This window comes from Lutra lutra, chromosome 3, assembly GCF_902655055.1.
Source record: "Lutra lutra chromosome 3, mLutLut1.2, whole genome shotgun sequence".
In the NCBI taxonomy this organism is placed as follows: Eukaryota; Metazoa; Chordata; class Mammalia; order Carnivora; family Mustelidae; genus Lutra; species Lutra lutra.
In genome coordinates this window covers 84,085,507-84,104,870 of record NC_062280.1, presented here as the reverse complement: position 1 = coordinate 84,104,870, position 19,364 = coordinate 84,085,507, and the positions used below count along the sequence as shown (strand labels likewise).

General features: G+C 34.5%; 1 protein-coding gene across 1 annotated transcript in view; it reads left to right on the top strand.

Annotated features, from left to right (window-relative positions):
• Positions 1-19,364, top strand: part of ACVR2A (activin A receptor type 2A) — an 84,277-nt gene that overhangs the window by 36,600 nt on the left and 28,313 nt on the right. Inside the window, 3 exon segments of the mRNA XM_047722409.1 lie at positions 12,407-12,614; positions 16,111-16,220; positions 16,416-16,570. Of these exon segments, the coding sequence (XP_047578365.1) occupies positions 12,407-12,614; positions 16,111-16,220; positions 16,416-16,570 (473 nt within the window).

The following is a 19,364-nucleotide window of genomic DNA, read 5'->3' as shown; positions in this document are numbered from 1 at the left end:
GTTCCTTTGTAGAGTATCTTCTATATTTAGAGAAGAGTTTAAGAAATGAGGTCCTCTAAAAGTTTGCTAGTAAAGAAATGCACCTTTTATATAGTTAAGTGAATCAAAAAATGGGAAATTGTTCGGAATTTATTTAAAGAGGGCTCCTTGCCTCTTTCATAAAAGGAAATTCTACCATTACAAATGTGGTGATCTCTTTGCGGCTCTAATATATAATATATATAATATATATAATATTTTTATTATATATATTTATATATAAAAATATATAATATTTTTAAGAAAGAGGTTTGAGAAATTGAGATTGATGTTTTTCTTCAAATCTTGGTCTTTTTAAAAAATATATTTATTTAGAAAGAATGCACACATGTGCAAGCAGGGGGAGGGGCAAAGGAGAGAGAAAATCCATGCTTGGCGTGGAGCCTGACCTGAGGCCCAATCTCAGGGCCCTGAAATCACAACTTGAGCCAAAATCAAGAGTCAGATGCTTAACCGACTGAGCCATTCAGGTACCCCTTGGTCTTTATTAACTATGGAGAACAAACTAATGTTACCAAAGGGGATGTGGGTGGGCCATGGGTCAGATAGGTGATGGGATTAAGGAGTGCACTTGTCATGAGCAGTTGTTAAGTTTGGAATTGTTGAATCTGTACATGGTACACCTGAAATTAATAAAAACTGTTAACTATATTGGAATTAAAATTTTAAAAATATTAAGAAAATCTGGGTCCTTCCAAAGTAGGTGTATACTTACTTTGGAAGTATCTATATGGGAAAAATTAGTCACTTACAAGTTAACAATGTTATAATACATTTTAGGTGGTTATCTTAGTAATTGTCAGGAATAGTATTAGGAGCCCTTAAAAAAACCAGTGGTTAAATGTTGACTTAAAAGTACTTTTTACTCCTTACATACGCATGCGCATTACTGTGTCTGTCTTTACCACATACGTTTAGATTTTAGTTTATTCCATAGTAGTTGTGTTTCTAGTTTATATACTTGAGCAAGATGGACAGAATCTTGTAATATTTTGTCAAACTGATAGTAAGTACTAGAGAGTATTAACAGGTAAGGCAAAAAAAAAAAAAATCTGGGAAGAATGCTGGAAAGTATTTATGTTTCCCTGTAGAGGTGGTTGGTAGTAAGGAGGTGCTTACCTTTTTAAAAAAAAAGATTGATAGGACCTAAAATGTTTTTATTTTGCAGAAATTTTATTTGAAAATTTATTCTCCTTCCTATTTCTAACCTGTTTATCAGAAGGCTTTTGGCACATTGTGGATTTTTCTTCCTAGTCCTTAAAAACAGCCCAGGGCAACCAAATAGGGAAGGTGACTTGTCTTCCATAATGTGTGTTAATATAGAAAAGAAAGGATGCTGGAAGACCTATGCTGTGTTTATAGTTTCATAGAAACATTATTAAATGAGTTTTGAATGGGGACAAATTTTATAACACACAAAAGTAATAAACAAGAATTTTAGATTTTTTTTCTTTTCTAATACTAGGAATCTTGGTTATAAATATGAAAAAAAGTTGTTGATTTAAGGCAGTTAGGTTGATTCTGTATCTATTGTTATTTAATATCATAGTTTGTTTTCAGTCTGCATTCTTTTCCTTTAATAGAATTGTATTGCTAGTTAAAGCTACTCTAGTAAGTATTGCTAATTTTCTACACTTGATGATTTTAAACTGCCAGATATTACTTTAATGAAAACTTTTGTGATGAGGTGGTTTTTCTTTTTTTTTTTTTTCTTCAGTTTCTTGCTCTTTATACTACCAGCTCCTCAAGGGTGATATTGCACATTACTTTCATAGCAGCTGAAATGAGCCATTTTTAGTCTTTTTGCATCAGACAGAGTTTGATGATTTACTAAAAAGAAGGCTGCATCTTCACAAGAAAACAAAGCACTAAAAACCTTAATATACATAGTGTCTTCTCACTGTAATTGAGATGTGTAGATTGTTTTTAGTAGGAACTGCTCTGTGTGTGTTTCCTTAATCTATTTTAAGAGCTCTGTTCTGATTTGCGAATTTACCTTTTATCTCTTACTACTCTAAATTATGCCCGTTTTGGCTTTTGTACAATTTCTAAAAATAGCCCATTAATTCTGATAGGAGTACTGGTCTCTAGCTGCAGTCACCGTGATCTCCCTTGCCCTCACAAGATGAACATCTAATATCAGAAATTTATTTTACACAGCCTAGGTAATACTTGTATCTACTTGTACTTGTTTTGATGTAATTCATATTCGAATGAGTGCCAGAGAACTGGGTAGGACTATTTTAATCTTGCATCCTGGGCATTTATAGATATCCCACACATTTTGTGGCTGTAGGCAAAAACACTTTGCTGTTGTGCTTCATCTTTGAAGATATTTTACTTACCCCTGAAAATATGTATCTTTCATGACAGTAGGAGTGAATATCAGGATGAGAGTTAGCAACAAAGAGAAACAAAGGGTAGATAGTATGAAAGCCAGCTTTGTTTTGTCAGATGCTAGAAGATAAACATTTAGAAACAGCCAACCCTCTACACGCAGATCACTTTTATAAACTAAATCACTTTTATCTCTTACTTTCTTACATGAAGAGGGACCAAAGAAGGGGACTATGGAAAGCAAAAACTTGATCTCTGTCTTCTAATTTGCCAGTCCTTTGATACTTGTGACTGGTCAGCACGTGAGAGACTATAGACCCTTGGTTTTTATATTGGGTAGTTAGTGTGGCTTACTGAGTTTCTTTCTAATCCAGCACACTTTAATAGTCATGTATTCAGATAATCTTAGAAATATCACTTCTGTTCTTTTTCTTAACTTCTGATGTCTTGCAGACCTGCCTTGATTATACCCAGTACTAAACAGTATGGAATGTGCTCGTCTGTTAAGAGCAGTGTTGTCAAACACTCTCGATTATTCACATCCCTACTTACTTGGTCATATCTTCCCTGCTTCTGTTTGCCATAGTTTTGTCTCTCCTTAATAATTTGCTTTAGTCCCACTTCCCTGTAAAGTCTTTCTTTTTTCTTTTTTGTGTGAATTGATTTTGTATACATAGAGTTCCTGTATTGTGCCAGGCACTGGTTATATAGAAGGGGTAATAGGGCTTATTCTAGAAAGCGCATAGGTTATCATCTCTAATTCCTACAGCATTTAACTGTAGCACTTATCTTGGTGTGTTAATTTATAGTACAAGTATATAGTCAATTTTTTTTCATCTGTAAATGCTCAGTATAAAGCATAGTTTTCTCTAAAAGATTATTCCTCAGAAGATGAGTAATTTTGTATTTGAATCCTTACAAAGTTTTTCGTATTTTGAGGCTCTCTCAGTTTTATTTTGAATGAAAATACAATGTTTGGAAAAGGCAGGCGAGCTTGAAATTATGCCAGTCAGTGCTCGATTGAATGTTTATGTCAGTTTCCTAAGGTAGAAGGGAATAAAGAGTTTAAACAAATTAATTATTCTTGGAAAAACTATTTACAGAGGCTGTAAAAAAAAAACAACTTAAAAAAGCTCATTTTTAAAAGCAATATTATAAGTAGTTACTTTTTGAAGATTACAAAATATACCTGTAGAACAGTGAAAAGAAAATCACTGCCTTAGTATTACGTGAATGGATATTATTGGCTTGGAAAAAGATTTCCAGTGATAATATCCTATATGACTTTAAAACGTATTGCTTCTCAAGCAACTTAAATGGAAGTGAAGATGATTCATGTTTTGATAGTTTTTGATGACTCAAAAAGAATAATGAGGGTACCTAGGTGGCTCAGTCACTAAGTGTCTGCCTTTGGCTCAGGTCATAATCCCAGGGTCCTGGGATCGAGCCCTGCATTGGGCTTCCTGGTCAGTGGGAAGCCTGCTTCTCTCTCTCCTCTCCCCCTGGCTTGTGTTCCCTCTCTTACTCTCTCTCTGTCAAATACATAAATAAATCTTAAAAAAAAAAAAATGAGATGATACTTGTTGAGAGATGCATGTGAAATTTGAACAAAATTGTTTATAAAATTGTGCTTTGATTTTAAAATATTCATAAAATTTAATTCATTAAATTCATTAAAATAAGTATACATTGACTATTTCAAATAATATACAAAGGTTTGTATACTTCTAGTTGGCCAAAATTTTAAAAATACCTTATTGGGGGAAATTGAGAAATCCTTCAACTTGAGGTTGTATGTTACTCATTCAAGTTGCCAGTTTCTGGGTAGTTGGATGATTACCTAGCATAGGGAGAGACTTTAATAATACCTGCTGAACTAATAAAATGCTGTATATATTTACTTATTTTAGGGTTTTTTGGTACCATGGGGTTGTACTATGCTAGAATTTCCCAATTATTTACTTATCTAAAATCATTCTTTTGTATAATGCTTTTGATACTATTCTGTTGTTTTTAATTTATACTATAAAATGTTTTGGATTAAAAGCATCATCAATCTAATCTACCTGCTGTTGCTGATTCTCTTTGGATGTGTGTTTTACCCCTAGGTGGCAGGAAGCAATAATATGTGAAAGGGAAACAAGAATTGCTTATCAAGTTTTATTTATTATTTTTGAAACTTCATTAACCCTTCCTAGAGGACTAATTTGCCTATAAGAGGAACAGGTTTAGGGGAAGCATGCCTATTTATACTGTATCTCAATAATTTGTTGATAGTTTCAGACACCATTAGAGAACTTTTTCAAAGTGAGCCTCGGGGCCACTGGGGTGGCTCAGTCTGTTAAGTGTCTGCCTTCAGCTCAGGTCATGATCCTGGAGTGCCAGGACCCAGCCTCTGCCAGGCTCCCTGCTCAGTGAGGAGCCTGCTTCTCCCTCTGACCCTACCCCCACTCATGCTCGCTCTCTCAAATAAATCAATCTTAAAAAAAAAAAAAGTCCCTCATATTTGTGAGATGTCAAACAATTCTTTCTGTTTAATGTTGTTTGTGTACATAGGAAAATTGTGATAGGGTGATGCAGGTCACAGGACTATGAAAACATTGTCTTCTTAATAGAAAAGAAATTAATGCAATTCTTAGTTGTTAAAGATATTTAATTCCAGTTACCTGTTTGAAGCTGGAAGCTGTAGGTAGTTAGTGGGTTTTTTATTCAGTTCTTATATTGCTTTTTTTTACATTTATCATTCATTAAATACTGATTGTATTTGGAGGGCAATTAAGATGGATAGTTTTAGACCCACGGTCATTCTGACATGTAAATGAATGTATATAGGCAACTGATCAAAAACAGTAAGTGAATGTAAAGGAATACATGTATGTTGGTTTGCAAGTGGTGTACATTTTGGGGGAAGGAGTAGTCTTATTAAGGACTTCTAGGATTTTGTTATATCTACCTTGAGAAAACATGAAATTGTCACGTGAGATTAGCCTAGGAGGCTTTTTTACAAGAGCTGGACTTTTAGGAACTATTAAAATGATGATAGATAACAAAGGGAGGGCATTTAAGAAATAGTTGCTTTAATCATTTCCATTGCTCTAGTGCTATTTATTGAAAAGGCTTTCCCAGCTCTATAGAATTGCTTTGTTCATTTGTCCAGAGTTAATCAGGGCTTATCTGTGTAGATCTCTTTCTGGTTTTCTCTGTGTTCCATTGATCTGTGTCTGTCCCACCTCTATTACCACTGGTCATACTTCAGCTTTATGGTTAAGACCTAACATCAGTAAGCATGAATTCTCCCGCTTTATTCTTTTTCAAAAATGTTTGGAATAAGTTCATTTATGTCTACAAGGAAATTTAATGGGATTTTGATATGAATTGGATTAAACCTATACATTATCATGGTATGTCTCTCCAAGTGTTAAAGTCTTTTTCTTTCATCAACATTTTATAATTTTTATCACGTAGATTTTATACATTTTGTCAGATTATAGCTTAGGTATTTTATAATCTAAGGAGCAATGGTAACTGGTACTACATTTAAAAAAAAGATTTTATTTATTTGAGAGAGTGCGCTCAAATGCACACAGATGTGCGCAAGATGGGGGAGGGACGGAGGGGGAAGAAGAGTGGGTAAAGGGAAAGAATCCTAAGCAGACTCTGTGCTGATTGGGGAGCCTGATGCCGGGTTCGATCTCAGGACCCCAAGACCATGACCTGAGACAAAATCAAGAGCCGGAAGCTTAACTGACTGAGGCTACCCAGGTGCCCCACTGGTATTATATTTTAAATTTCATTTCTACTGCTTCAATGTTAGTTATAGAAATGCAGTTTTTGTGTATTGATCTTATATGCTGTGACCTTATTGAACTCATTCTGATATTTTGTTTGAAGATTCCTTGGGATTCTCTCCAAAGACAGTCATGCCATCTGCAAATAGAAATAGTTACATATTCTTTTCCATTTCGTATGCCTTTAATTTCTTCTTGCCTTATTGGAATAGCTAGAATTTCAGTAGAGTGTTCAGAGTAGTGAACAGACATCATTACCTTGTTTTTTATCTTAGAGGGGAAGAATTTAGTCTTTTGCCATTATGATGTTAACTGTTGGTGTTTTTGTAGGTGCTTTTTGTGAGTTTGAGGAAGTTCCCATCTATTCTTGGTGTACTCATAGATTGTGTGATTTTTTGTCTTTTAATTTCTTGATTTGGCAGATTGCATTGAGTTTAGAATATTGAACCAACCTTTATATACCTGAAATAAATCCTACTTGGTGTACTCAACTTCTGTATCAACATGGAAGGGACTGGAGGAGATTATGCTGAGAGAAATAAGTCAAGTAGAGAAAGTCAATTATATGGGTTCACTTACTTGTGGAGCATAAGGAATAACATGGAGGACATTAGGAGAAGGAAAGGAAAAGTAAATGGGGAACTTGGAGGGGGAGATGAAGCCTTAGAGACTGTGGACTCTGAGAAACAAACTGAAGGTTTGGGAAGGGAGTGGGGTTGGGGGGTGGATGAGCCTGGTGATGGGTATTAAGGAGGGTATTGCTTGGAGTACTGCCTGTGGTGCATAAACAATGAATCTTGGAACACTGAAAAATAAAATTAAAAAATATATACTGTTGGATTCTGTTTGCTAAAATTTGCTGAGGACTTAACATCTAAGTTGATAAGAAATATTGGTCTGTATTTCTCTTTTTGGTGCTTTGTTTTTGTTATCAAGGTAATAGTGGCCTCATAAGATCAGTTGAAATAGTCCCTTCTTTTCTGTTTCAGGAAGAGAGTATGTGAAATTAGTGTTGGTGTATCAGGTTAAAATTTACTACTTTAAAAAAATAAAATCCTCATTGTCCTCAGATGTAGTCACTTTAGGTAAAATCAGCTTTTTCATCATAGAAGGGTACTTTAGATTTAATAGGACTTTTACAGGGCTATTTTATAGTTAGATGTTCTACCAAATTTCAGATCCAGTGTGCTGCTTTTTTTTTTTTTTTTAAAGTGGCAGGAAAAATGGTACTAGTCATTAATGCATAAGTAGTACTTTGGAACTAGAACTATTATCTAAAGACTTAAGTGATTTACTATAACTAGGCTAAATGTGAATTATGAAATGATGAAATTATTAATAATAATTACAAAATTATGGAAATTGATTCAGTTGTGGAAACAGGGTAATGAAAGTTTTGGTGATTACTGAAGGCCACAGTTTGTGAACTAAATTCCAAATTCAGTTCATAGTCTGTTAAGCCAGTGGTACTTAACTAGGGAGGAACATTTGATCACCACTGGGTCTTTGTCAAAAGAAAAAAACGCATGCGTGTGTACTGTGCACACACACATGCATACACATGCACACACTCACTCACTCACTCACTCACTTTCTCTGGATATATACTCCTCCTGTCGTAGACTTTTCAGTTACTCATTCCCAGGGCTAAATGTCACTCAAATAGGAATTTGAGGAAAACATAGGGGATTCTGTTGTACATAATTAGTTAAGAACCGTCATACTAAACCATGAACACATACCTTTTATGTCTGTTTATTTCTTTGAAAATAGTATGAACTATTTGGAATTACTCTGATAGAATAAATTTATGGGTAGAAGTTTTAAGTTTCAGGAAATTTTAATCGCAAGTTGCTGTTAAAATTCACACATGTAAGCAACTGTTTGCCCCCTTTTTTTTTTTAGAATTTCACCTTTTAAAAAAAATTTATTTTTAAATTTTTTTAAAAAGATTTTATTTATTTATTTGAGAGAGAGAGAATGAGAGAGAGAGAGAGAGCATAAGTGGAGAAAGGTCAGCGGGAGAAGCAGGCTCCCTGTCAGCAGGGAGCCCGATGCAGGACTTGATCCCGGGACTCCAGGATCATGACCTGAGCCGAAGATAGTCACTCAACCAACTGAGCCACCCAGGTGCCCCTAGCATTCACCTTTAAAGTCAAAATGCAACTTAAGGACATAAAAATATGTGTAATTTTTATTTTATAATTACCATATTATTTAGTGTTCAGTTAGAGATATGATGGAATAGAGACTGATTACAGAATCAGCTTGAGGAGGGGATGATGAGATTGTCACAGTTTTCTATATAAGCAGTCTTCTTTCTGTCTCTGGAAAATATCCTTCAGATGATAGTCTAGATCTAGAAAACCATGCTGAAGTCTTGTTTACCTTTAAAACTTAGTGAAGAAAGTTTTTTTTAAACGAGGAAGAATGGTCATTTATCTTTCTCTAGAACGGAGGTGGCAAATACTAATTTCAAGACCCTTTTACTTCAAAATCCTTCTCCATATGCTACTCCAGGCAGCTACTGTTAGTTTATTGGAGTGACAACAAAGACGAAATCCATTTGGCATTTCTGCTCTAGGCAGTATTTTATATTATTTTTATCAGTTTTGTTTAGTTTAAATGGTATTATTATGTTGTTCCTGTGCTTCAGTGACATCTTTTTTGGAAATTAAAATAATAGTGGGGTGTATTTTTAAAGTTTTTATTTATTTATTTGACAGAGAGAGAAATCACAGGTAGGCAGAGAGAGGGGGAAGCAGGCTTCCTGCTGAGCAGAGTGCCTGATGCGGGGCTCAATCTAGGACCCCTAAGATGATGACCTGAGCTGAAGGCAGAGGCTTAACACACTGAGCCACCTGGGCTCCCCATGATAGTGGTTTTTAACACAAATTACACAAGTGGTAATTTACAGGGGATCCGTCCCCACAAAACAAAACAAATCAAACCAAAGGGAGGTTAGCTAGACCATTGGAATTAGGACATTGTTTTAAGAGATAGTTGACCACATAGCCTGTGAGCCAGACTTATAGCCTGTAAACTAAGAATGATCTTTACATGTTTAAATGGTTGAAAAAAAATAGTATTTTGTGACATGTAACAGTTACATGAAATTTCATTTTTAGTGTGTATAAGTAAAGTTTTACTGAAACATAACCATGCTCATTTATATACTGTCCTATGGATGCTTTTGTGCTATAATGGCAGAATGGAGTAGTTGTGACAGAAACCAGGTGGTCTGCAAGGCCGAAAATATTTACCATCTGGCCCTTTATAGAAAAATTTATCATATGGTTTCAATTACTTGTGGAGCATAAGGATAACATGGAAGACATTGGGAGATGGAGGGGGAGAAGTGAGTTGGGGGAATCAGAGGGGGAGACAAACCAGGAGAGACTGTGGACTCTGAAAAACAAACTGAGGGTTTTGGAGGAAAGAGGGGTGGGGGGGGTTAGGTGAGCCTGGTGGTGGGTATTATGGAGGGCACATATTGCATGGAGCAGTGGGTGTGGTGCATGAACAATGAATTTTAGAACACTGAAAGAAAATTAATTGAATTTAAAAAAAGAGAAAAGGTTGGCCATACCTGTGTTTTAAGATAATAATGTGACAGTGAATGATTGCTTTTGGGTTATTTAGTAAAGGAGGGAACTTATTTGCTGGTATTTCCAACAGCTTTTGAAAAGGAGTAACTAAGAAAATAGCTATTTTTTTTTAATACAGGTAAATAGTACAAGCAGCCCCCCCCCCCCTTTAATAGAATACAGAGAACTTGGAGTTACTAGCCTTAGTTTATAATATGTCCACTCCTGCTTTTATTTCTTCCATTATTGAGAGGAAGTCCATCGCACTAACACTGCCACAGATTTTAGCAGCTTATAATTCCATCTGTGTACTAGGACATTGTATAGCAGCAACAATTTCTCACACTTTTTGGTCTCAACTTCTTTTAAGACTTTTAAAAATTTAGAACCCCAGAGGTTTGTTTTTTTTTTTTTTTAAATAGGGGCTTATATCTATCATCCTTATCACATTAGAAATTGACAGAATTTAAAAATATTTAACAGTAACAGTAATCCATTATATGTTCACAAAAGAACATTTGTATGAAAATATTTCCAAACAGAAAAATTAGTGAAATTTTTGCAGATCTCTTTAATGACTGTTTTGTGGAAGACAATTGGATTCTTTTTTTTTTTAAAGATTTATTTATTTATTTGACAGACAGAGATTACAAGTAGGCAGAGAGGCAGGCAGAGAGAGAGGAGGAAGCAGGCTCCCTGCTGAACAGAAAGCCCGATGTGGGGCTCGATCCCAGGACCCTGGGATCATGACCTGAGCCGAAGGCAGAGGCTTTAACCCACTGAGCCACCCAGGTGCACTGACAATTGGATTCTTGTATCTCTTTCTCCATTAAGTCTCCTGTGATATGCTCTTTTGATATGAAGGAAGTCTGGTCATGCACATATATATCATTAGAAAAAATGTATTTTTAGATAATTGTGGATGTTTTTCTTTGATACTATACCAAAACTCAACAAGTGGTAGACTTTTTGCTTTTTGGGGGGTGGGGATCAGAGTTATTGAAGTATAATTTACATAGAATAAATGTTATTTTTTTTATAATATAATTCTGTCACTTTTGATTAACCCATAGTCATATACCCTCTGACCACAGTTATCATGTACAATATTTTGGTCCCTCTGAAAAATTTTCTCATGCCTTTATGTTATCAGTCCTCTCCCCTCACTCCCAGCTTCTGGCAAGATCTGATCGGATTTCTGTCTCCATAATTTCACTGTTTCCAGAATATCATATAGATGGAATCCCATATAGCATAATATGTATTTGATTCATCCATGTTGTACAGCTGTCACTAGTTCACTTCTTTTTATTGTATAGATGTTTGTTTATCCACTTAGCAGTACTGGATATTGAGTTGTTCCCAGTTTTGGGTTGATTGTAAATAAAGCCATTCTAAGCATCATGTACAGAGTTTGCATGAACATATGTTTTTATTTCTTAGGTAAATGCCTAGGCATGCTATTGCTGTGTAGGTAGTATGGTAGGTGTATGTTTAACTGTAAGAAGCTGTCAAACTGGCTTTCCAAAGTGGGTGGACCATTTTGCATTACAGCCACGAATATGTGAAAGTCCCAGTTGCTTTACATATTTACCAACATTTGAGCTTGTTTTTGTTTTAGCCATTTTAATCAGTATTAGAATTTCAGTTTGCATTTCTCTAATGATTAATGATACCAAGAATCCTTTCATGTTAGTGTTTTCCATTCATATCTTTTCAGCAAAGCATGTTATTTTGAATCTTTTGCCCATTTTTTTTTTTTTTTAGAAATTATGTAGACCTAATTATTGGCTCATTTTATTATTCAGTATTTAAAGTTACATGTATTAACATCTTCACTGATCTCATGAGAGATTTTTTTTTAAAGAGAGAGCGTGCTCATGCATGCACATGCGAGTGGGAGAAGGATGAGGGAGGGGCTGAGGGACAGGGAGAGAAAGAATCTTAAGCAGACTCCATGCCCAGGGCAGAGCCCAAAGCAGGGCTTGATCTCATGACCCTGAGCTCATGACCTGACCCAAAATCAAGAGTCTGACATTTAACTGACTGAGGCACCCAGGCATCCCTCATGAGAGAATTCTTTAAGTGTTGGGAAAGTATGCAAATTTTCCAAAATTCTTTCTCTTGAAAGATCAAATTTTATCACTGGCATTGCATACTGTCCATTGTTTTTCTTGAAGGTAATGGGTTTGTTCATTTTTGAGAGCGTGTCTGTCAGATGCCCAAGTCTGAATAACCATGGTTGGTTTAATTCACAACTCAGTCATGCAGAGGCTTTTTCTTGAGGCAATCATTGTACTTCAGTATGCAGTAGAAGTGATTTTGCTTAGTTCCTATTTTGTCACACAGGATATTGAAAAGAAATCTATCCATGGTCAAGATTTAATTAACAATTTTACTGCTTTTCATCAAGGACATTCTTAAATGAAATGAAACTGACCTTTTTCAGAGAAATATTGTGATATATTTGATCATTTTCCATTATTATGTTTATTACACTTCAAGTCCAGAGATTGATGTAGAAACAAACCCATTGTTACAACACTGGGAAGACAGAAAGTTACTGATGTTTTAGGCACATCTGAGCTCGGTATATGGGAGAGAATCTCTTAAGAGCTAATACAGCTAATATTAAGTTGTTTCATTATTTTATAGGTGCTATACTTGGTAGATCAGAAACTCAGGAGTGTATTTTCTATAATGCTAATTGGGAAAGAGATAAGACCAATCGAACTGGTGTTGAACCCTGTTACGGTGACAAAGATAAAAGGCGACATTGTTTTGCTACCTGGAAGAATATTTCTGGTTCCATTGAAATAGTGAAGCAAGGTTGTTGGCTGGATGATATCAACTGTTATGACAGGTAAGGAAACTTTTTCTTTTTTTTATGAGAATGTCGAATAATCCTCCCCACTCCCTTTTAAAGGGGGAAAGCCCAATGCATGTATTTTCACTTAAAATTTTTTTAAGATGGGATTATGAAGACCATTATAACATGTTCTAATGACAAGATACATGTTTTAAAGTAATAAGATAAATATGGCATGTTTATATTTTATCTTTGATACACTTTGAATAATCCACCAAGTAGTGAGATAGAACCATTTTTTCCCCTATGTTATTAGGATGATAAACTATTTTTAATGTCAATTTTGAGGAAAAGGGATTTTCAAAATTGCTTTAAAAGACATATCTTTTGAAAATCTATCGTGTATCCTCAAAGAAAGTAAGGCTTCATAATAGTATTTAATTTTCTTTTAATTTCCCTCTTTATGTATCTGGAAGAAATTGATCTTACTGTGTTTTTTCCTTTTTTTCCTTGCAAAGTGGGCCTTTGTTCTTTACCTCTGAGAGACATTTTAACTTGATATTTGGAATGACATCAGTACTAACAGAGTCCTTATCTAGAAAATTTTGCTTAAATTGTTTTAGTCTGTATTGGAAATAAAATACAGTAGGCATGTTACTGACTAACTGTGATCTTCTGTAAGGAGTCCCATAGATGTTTGGCTGATCACTTAAATTGCCTGGGCCACAGGATTCCCACTGTGGGTCGGTGCTAATGACTGGCCAAGGCTGCAAAGTCCTAGATAAACAGACATTTTGGAGCCAGAAAATACTGATATACTCTTGGAACACTGGATACTTGCCTATCCACTTTCAGGAGCTTTAACTGATTACCATTAACCTGTGATGGATTAGCCATATGTGGCAAAATGTGTAGAATAAGCCCATGAAAATTGAATTCTCAATTTTTCATTAGAAATAAAATCTTAGGTATATATGTAGTATTTAGGGTATACTTCTAAATCTCTGAAATTTCCAGGAATTTTTTTTTCTCTGTAATTACACATTTTAGCTGCATTTCTGATTCTTAGCCTCTCTATTAATAGAGGTGATCATCAAGTGATATCTGTTATTATGAAAGGGAAGTAGGGCCAGTAGGAAAACAGGATGGAGGTTCCTCAAAAAATTAAAAACAAAACTACTCTATGGTCTGGCAATTCCACTTCTGGCTGTTTATCAAGGAAATGAAAATACTAACTTGTAAAAAGACACATGCACCCCTACGTTTACTGCAGCATTATTTACAATAGCCAAGATATGGAAGAACCTGAGTGTCTGTTAATGGATAAAGAAATGTGGTGTGTACACACACGCGCGCACACACACAGGAATATTGCTCAGCCTTTAAAAAGAGAAATCTTGACATTTGAGACAAAAATCGATAGACCTCGAGGGTGTTATGCTAAGTGAAGTTAGTCATATAGAGAAAGACAAATACCATATGATCTCATTTATATGTGTAGTCTTAAAAAAAAAAAGAACTCCTAGATACAGAGGCCAGGGGTTGGGGGGGGGTGGATGATTGGGTGAAATGGTTGAAGGTGATCAAAAGGTATAAACTTCCAGTTATAAAACAAGTCCTGGGATTGTGATGTATAACGTGGCAGCTGTAGTTAATAAAACTGTATTGTAATGCTTGAGAATTGATGAGAGGAGATTTTTTTTCTTCTTTTAGAGAAGGAGTTGGGGAGGGGCAGAGAGAGTAAGAGAGCTGGGCTCCATCTCACAACCCTGAGATCATGACCTGAGCTGAAATCCAGAGTCATACGCTTAACTGACTGAGCAACCCACATGCCCTGATAAGAAAGTAGATCTTAACAGTTCTCATCACAAGAAAAAAAATTTGTAACTGTGTATGATATTTGATGTTAACTAGTTTATTGTGATCATTTCACAGTATCTACAGATACGAAAATACTATGTTGTATACCTGAAATTAATGTGGTATTATTTCAGCTTTATCTACCAAAATAAATAAATAAATAAATAAATAAAGCGGTAGGAAGAATTTGGGGGGGGGGGAGTCTTTATCCAAATTATTTCTTATTAATTAGTTGAAACCAGGGATCCTTGTTCTTTTTGTGGTAAAAACTATTTGTCTCACCTGAAGAATAGTTAAAAGATTCAAGAAAGGTCAAAGTATGGAGGAAAAGACAATGATAAAAAGAAGAGTGAAATTCGATGGTGAAAAGTACTTTTTTTAATTAATTAAGCTAGGTACTTAATCATTTTCACCTCCTATAATTTGAGGCATGATTCTAAGTATTAAAAATTTAAATTTATACATTTTTATGACTTAAGATTTCACTTTCAGTTGTTTTTTACTTTCTACTAAATAGATATTGGTGTAGATTTAATTTTAATCTTTGATTTTGTTAAAATAGTCTTCTCCCTGAAATTTCTTAAGCTTCCCATTTTAAATTCAACCTTATTATTCTAACAGCCATCACAAAAGTTTGCCGTGTATTTGTAAGATCTTTAAATTCACCTGATGTTTATTAGCAGTATTTAAAGGTTTGATTTTTTTTTTTTAATAGGTATAGCTGTGTCCTATTAGCAGCTGACTAGGGTTTGTTCTAGCAACTAAATCCCTATCTCCTCAGCTCCCCAGTCAACTTAACTCATATCAGGTTTTGTGTTATTAGGTTCTGTATGTTGTTACATGATGTTCTCTACTTGTTGATTATGTTAACCCTGTTCATTTTGTTTAGGGCATTTAAATCTACTGCAAAAAATGACACTCTTCAATTCCCAAACCTAGCTTGGGTCTCTGATGTTGAGATAAGTTCTGTCATGAGAGGAACTTGCATCATTTTGTGTGTGTATATTTATATGCATATATGTATTCGTGTATACACACACACATAGTTTTATTTATAGTGTTCAGTTTTTGTATTCATGCAATGGGAAAGGTATATTTCCTGTAAAAGAAAGCACTCATAAACGAAATTTCTTCATTGGCTTTATGTTCCTTTTCAAGGTTTTCTAATAATTAAAAAAAAAAATATGGTTGCCTTAGATTGATCATTAAAAACCAAATTAAAGCAGTGGTCTTATGGAGCTAGTATGATTGCTATGGAAGCAGCTGGGTTTTTTGTTTTTGTTTTTGTTTTTTTTATGAGATTTAGCAACAGGATTACTGGAACGTTTTTGGCTTTTTAAAATTTAATTTTTAAAAATTTATTTGACAGAGAGAGTGCAAGAGAGCATAAGCAGAACAACAGAGGGTGAGGGAGAAGAAGGCTCCCCACTGAGCAGGGAGCCCGATGCGGGGGCTTGATCCCAGGACTCTGGGATCATGACGTGAGCAGAAGGGCAGTCCTTTAATCAACTGAGGCACCCAGGCGCCCCATTTTTGGCTTTTAAGAATTGATCACTGGATATTAATAAAAATCTTGAAGTTGACTATGAATAACGTTTTCATTATTTTATCTCTGAGAAGAATTGTAGAAAAACACTACAGATTCAGTTTAATGTTGATTTTAATTATTTCTCCTTTTGTTTGTTTATAGGACTGATTGTATAGAAAAAAAAGACAGCCCTGAAGTGTATTTTTGTTGCTGTGAGGGCAATATGTGTAACGAAAGGTTTTCTTATTTTCCGGAGATGGAAGTCACACAGCGTAAGTTCACAGGGAAAACACATAGGTCTGTTCAACTAGTACACTGAAAACAAAGAATATTTGTGTTGATGTAATTATTTACTCCTACGTTCTCCTACTCTCATTTTTCTCCTAAGATTTGATACTATAATAAATACTTATTGTGGAATTTTGTAGACCAAATCTGAATTGTTTTTTTCCTTCTATTTTCCACAGCGACTTCAAACCCAGTTACACCTAAGCCACCCTATTACAACATATTGCTGTATTCCTTGGTGCCACTTATGTTAATTGCGGGGATTGTTATTTGTGCATTTTGGGTGTATAGACATCATAAGATGGCCTATCCTCCTGTACTTGTTCCAACTCAAGTAAGTTATTTTCTTGTACTTTGTGCTATTTTGAGTTGTATGTTTTAAAGAAATATTACTGTGGTGAAACCCACTGGGTTATTATGAATCATTTTCTTTTGGTGTTACTTTTTGAATGTTTATTGTTATGGCATCTATGGCTAAGTTTCCAAACTTATTGACTTGATATATCCTAAATTTTTCTCACTTAGGAGTTGAGGTAAAGTAGAATAAAGGGTATTATGTTCTTTGGACAGTTTTACTGTCATTGTAGGACTTTCAGGTGTGAGATTCACCCTGCTTTGTTTCTTGAGAAGTAATTGATGATGGAGAAGAGGTGGTTATGATCACTTTCCCTTCTTTTCTTTCACATTCTTTCCCCTCTATTCTTTCTTCCATTCCTTAATTTTTGTGCCCTTTTCAGGCTTGCCAAATATTCTTTGTTTATCCTACTTGCCAAATTATCCTTTTAACCATAGGGAGGGATTTAGTAAGGTAATCAAGAAAGTGTGGAAAAGAGCGGTTTCACAGAGGCATTAGGAAAGTATATCCAAAAAATGTTTTTGGTAAGAGCTGCAGATGAGTAGTTTTTGTCACCATTTATTTTGGTAGTTCCAAGTGTTGTCTTATTTTGTTTTTGTTTTTGTTTGGGGTTTTTTTGGTTTTGTTTTGCTTTGCAGCAGATCAAGTGTGTACTGAAGACTAAAAGCTTTTTTTTTTTTTTTTTTTAAGACCAAAAACTTTTTTAATGCCCTTAATTCTCCCTCTCCTGACTCTGAATATACCTGAAAATGTGGTTGTGGTGGGTAATCAGATTAAATTCATGTTATTTTCCTCATTCTTCCTATCATGTAGACAGTTGGCACTGGTACAGTGGTTTACAAGCTCTTTTAATATAAGTAGTTAATATTCTGCAGGCTGAGGAGAGGTGAAAACTGTAGTTATACTTTTTTGAGACATCTTTAAACTCTAGTTTTTACCCTGTTTCTTTTAACTCTTAAGATCAGATTACCTTGGCCTTCTGGATCTCTTGGTTTAACTTTGTTTCTCTAATACCACTAGGATTAATGGTTAAAACATGATAGAAGAAAGGTAGAGTCCTATAATTTAATGACCAAAACAACTTCTTCTCTGTAAGCTTTATTTACATAACATACTTCTTTCTCAGTACTTGAAGCAATCTGTTAGTATTAGATTAGTGATCCACATAATCTTTGTAAGATGTGTATATAGAACCCAAACAAAGGTAAAGTATCTTATTCAGTAAAGTAGGTAAACACAGTTTTGTACAGCTGAAATATTTTAACTTTTAAACATTAGTAATTAAATTGTAAATTCATTAAAAATTATCTGTGAAAGTGTTTTAAAAATAAAAATTTTAGTGCCTAATAAATATATGTAGTTTATTCCAAATGGCTGTAGACTTCCCCTTATCTTCTTTTGGTGGTAACTATTTTTTTTTTTATTTCTGTATTTAGAAGAGAGAGTGTTTAGTACTTAGAGTAGTGTCTGAATTTACCCTAGTTTGTGTTACGAAAGAAACAAACTGGAAACTAAATTTAAAAACAGATTTGTTGTTTTCTAATAGAACTTTAAAAATAGTAATAATGTATTCTTATAGATAATATTGATATTTTTATAATGGCACAAAGATACGGTTGGGCTTTTTTTAAAGGGCTCGGTATCCTATATATGAGGCCACTTTATTTAGAAATGCTAATTAATTCAAGGGTTTAGACTTTTAAAATGGAACGATGCAATTATTATTCATAAATAACTGAGAAATAGGAATCTTCAATGAATGCCCATTTCTGTGGATTTTAGATATTTGCTGCCATGTTAATGTCATTGTACACATTTATTTAGCACTTGAATTGCTCTGTGGTGAATTTGCGTACATTGTATGAATTACTGAAAAATGAAAATTAGATTTAAAGTTTTGTGATGGAATGATCTAGAATGGTCAAGCTTTGTTAGGAAAAATATAAAAAATGCCAACTAGGTTTCTTTCTATCATAAACTGTGTTTTAGAAGAGGGGTTGTCATCAATTTGAAACTTCATTTATGTCCTCTCTCACTGTGTCTCAAACAGTGTAGTGTCATGTTTTAAGTCTCATTTTTGGTGAGAGGTTTATACATAGTAGTTCTGCAACTGCCTAGTGCCCATCTTGTTACAAAATGCCCAGTTTTATCTCCAATTTCAAAATAATTATTGATAATAACAGCAAGCATTTATTTGAACACTTACAGTGTACTAGGGTACTGGTAAGTTACACACATAAATTTTACATAAGAATATGTAAAAACATAAAATAGATCATTTTTTCCCATGATTTCTCAGTTGCGACTGGCATATAAGGCTCATCTTTAGAATTTGTTATAAAATACTTGTGGGCCACAGCCCTGTAAGTATGGAGTGGGGCCCGAGATATGTTTCTGATAAGTTTTCAGGGTGATTGTGGTGACCAGCCAGGAGTGAAAAGCACTGATTTCGTTTTACCTCACAGCGTTGTTTATGTAGTTTTAATTTCCATTTTATAGATAAAGAAATTGAGACCTAGAAAAGCTCACAAGTGTCAAAGCTGGAATCTGAATCAAGGACTCCAACACTAAAGCTTTGCTCTTCTTACTGCTTATGCTGTTCTGCCTCTTTTTTTTTTTTCCTAGAAAGCTGATGTCTCTGGTGTTTTAGATAATTTGGTAAACATCCCTGCCATTTCAAAATCATTCTATAGGCCAATTTATTTTCCTATTTTGGATGTTGAAAAGTTTGACCACTAAAATGAGCAACAATATTTCATTATCTCACCAAGGA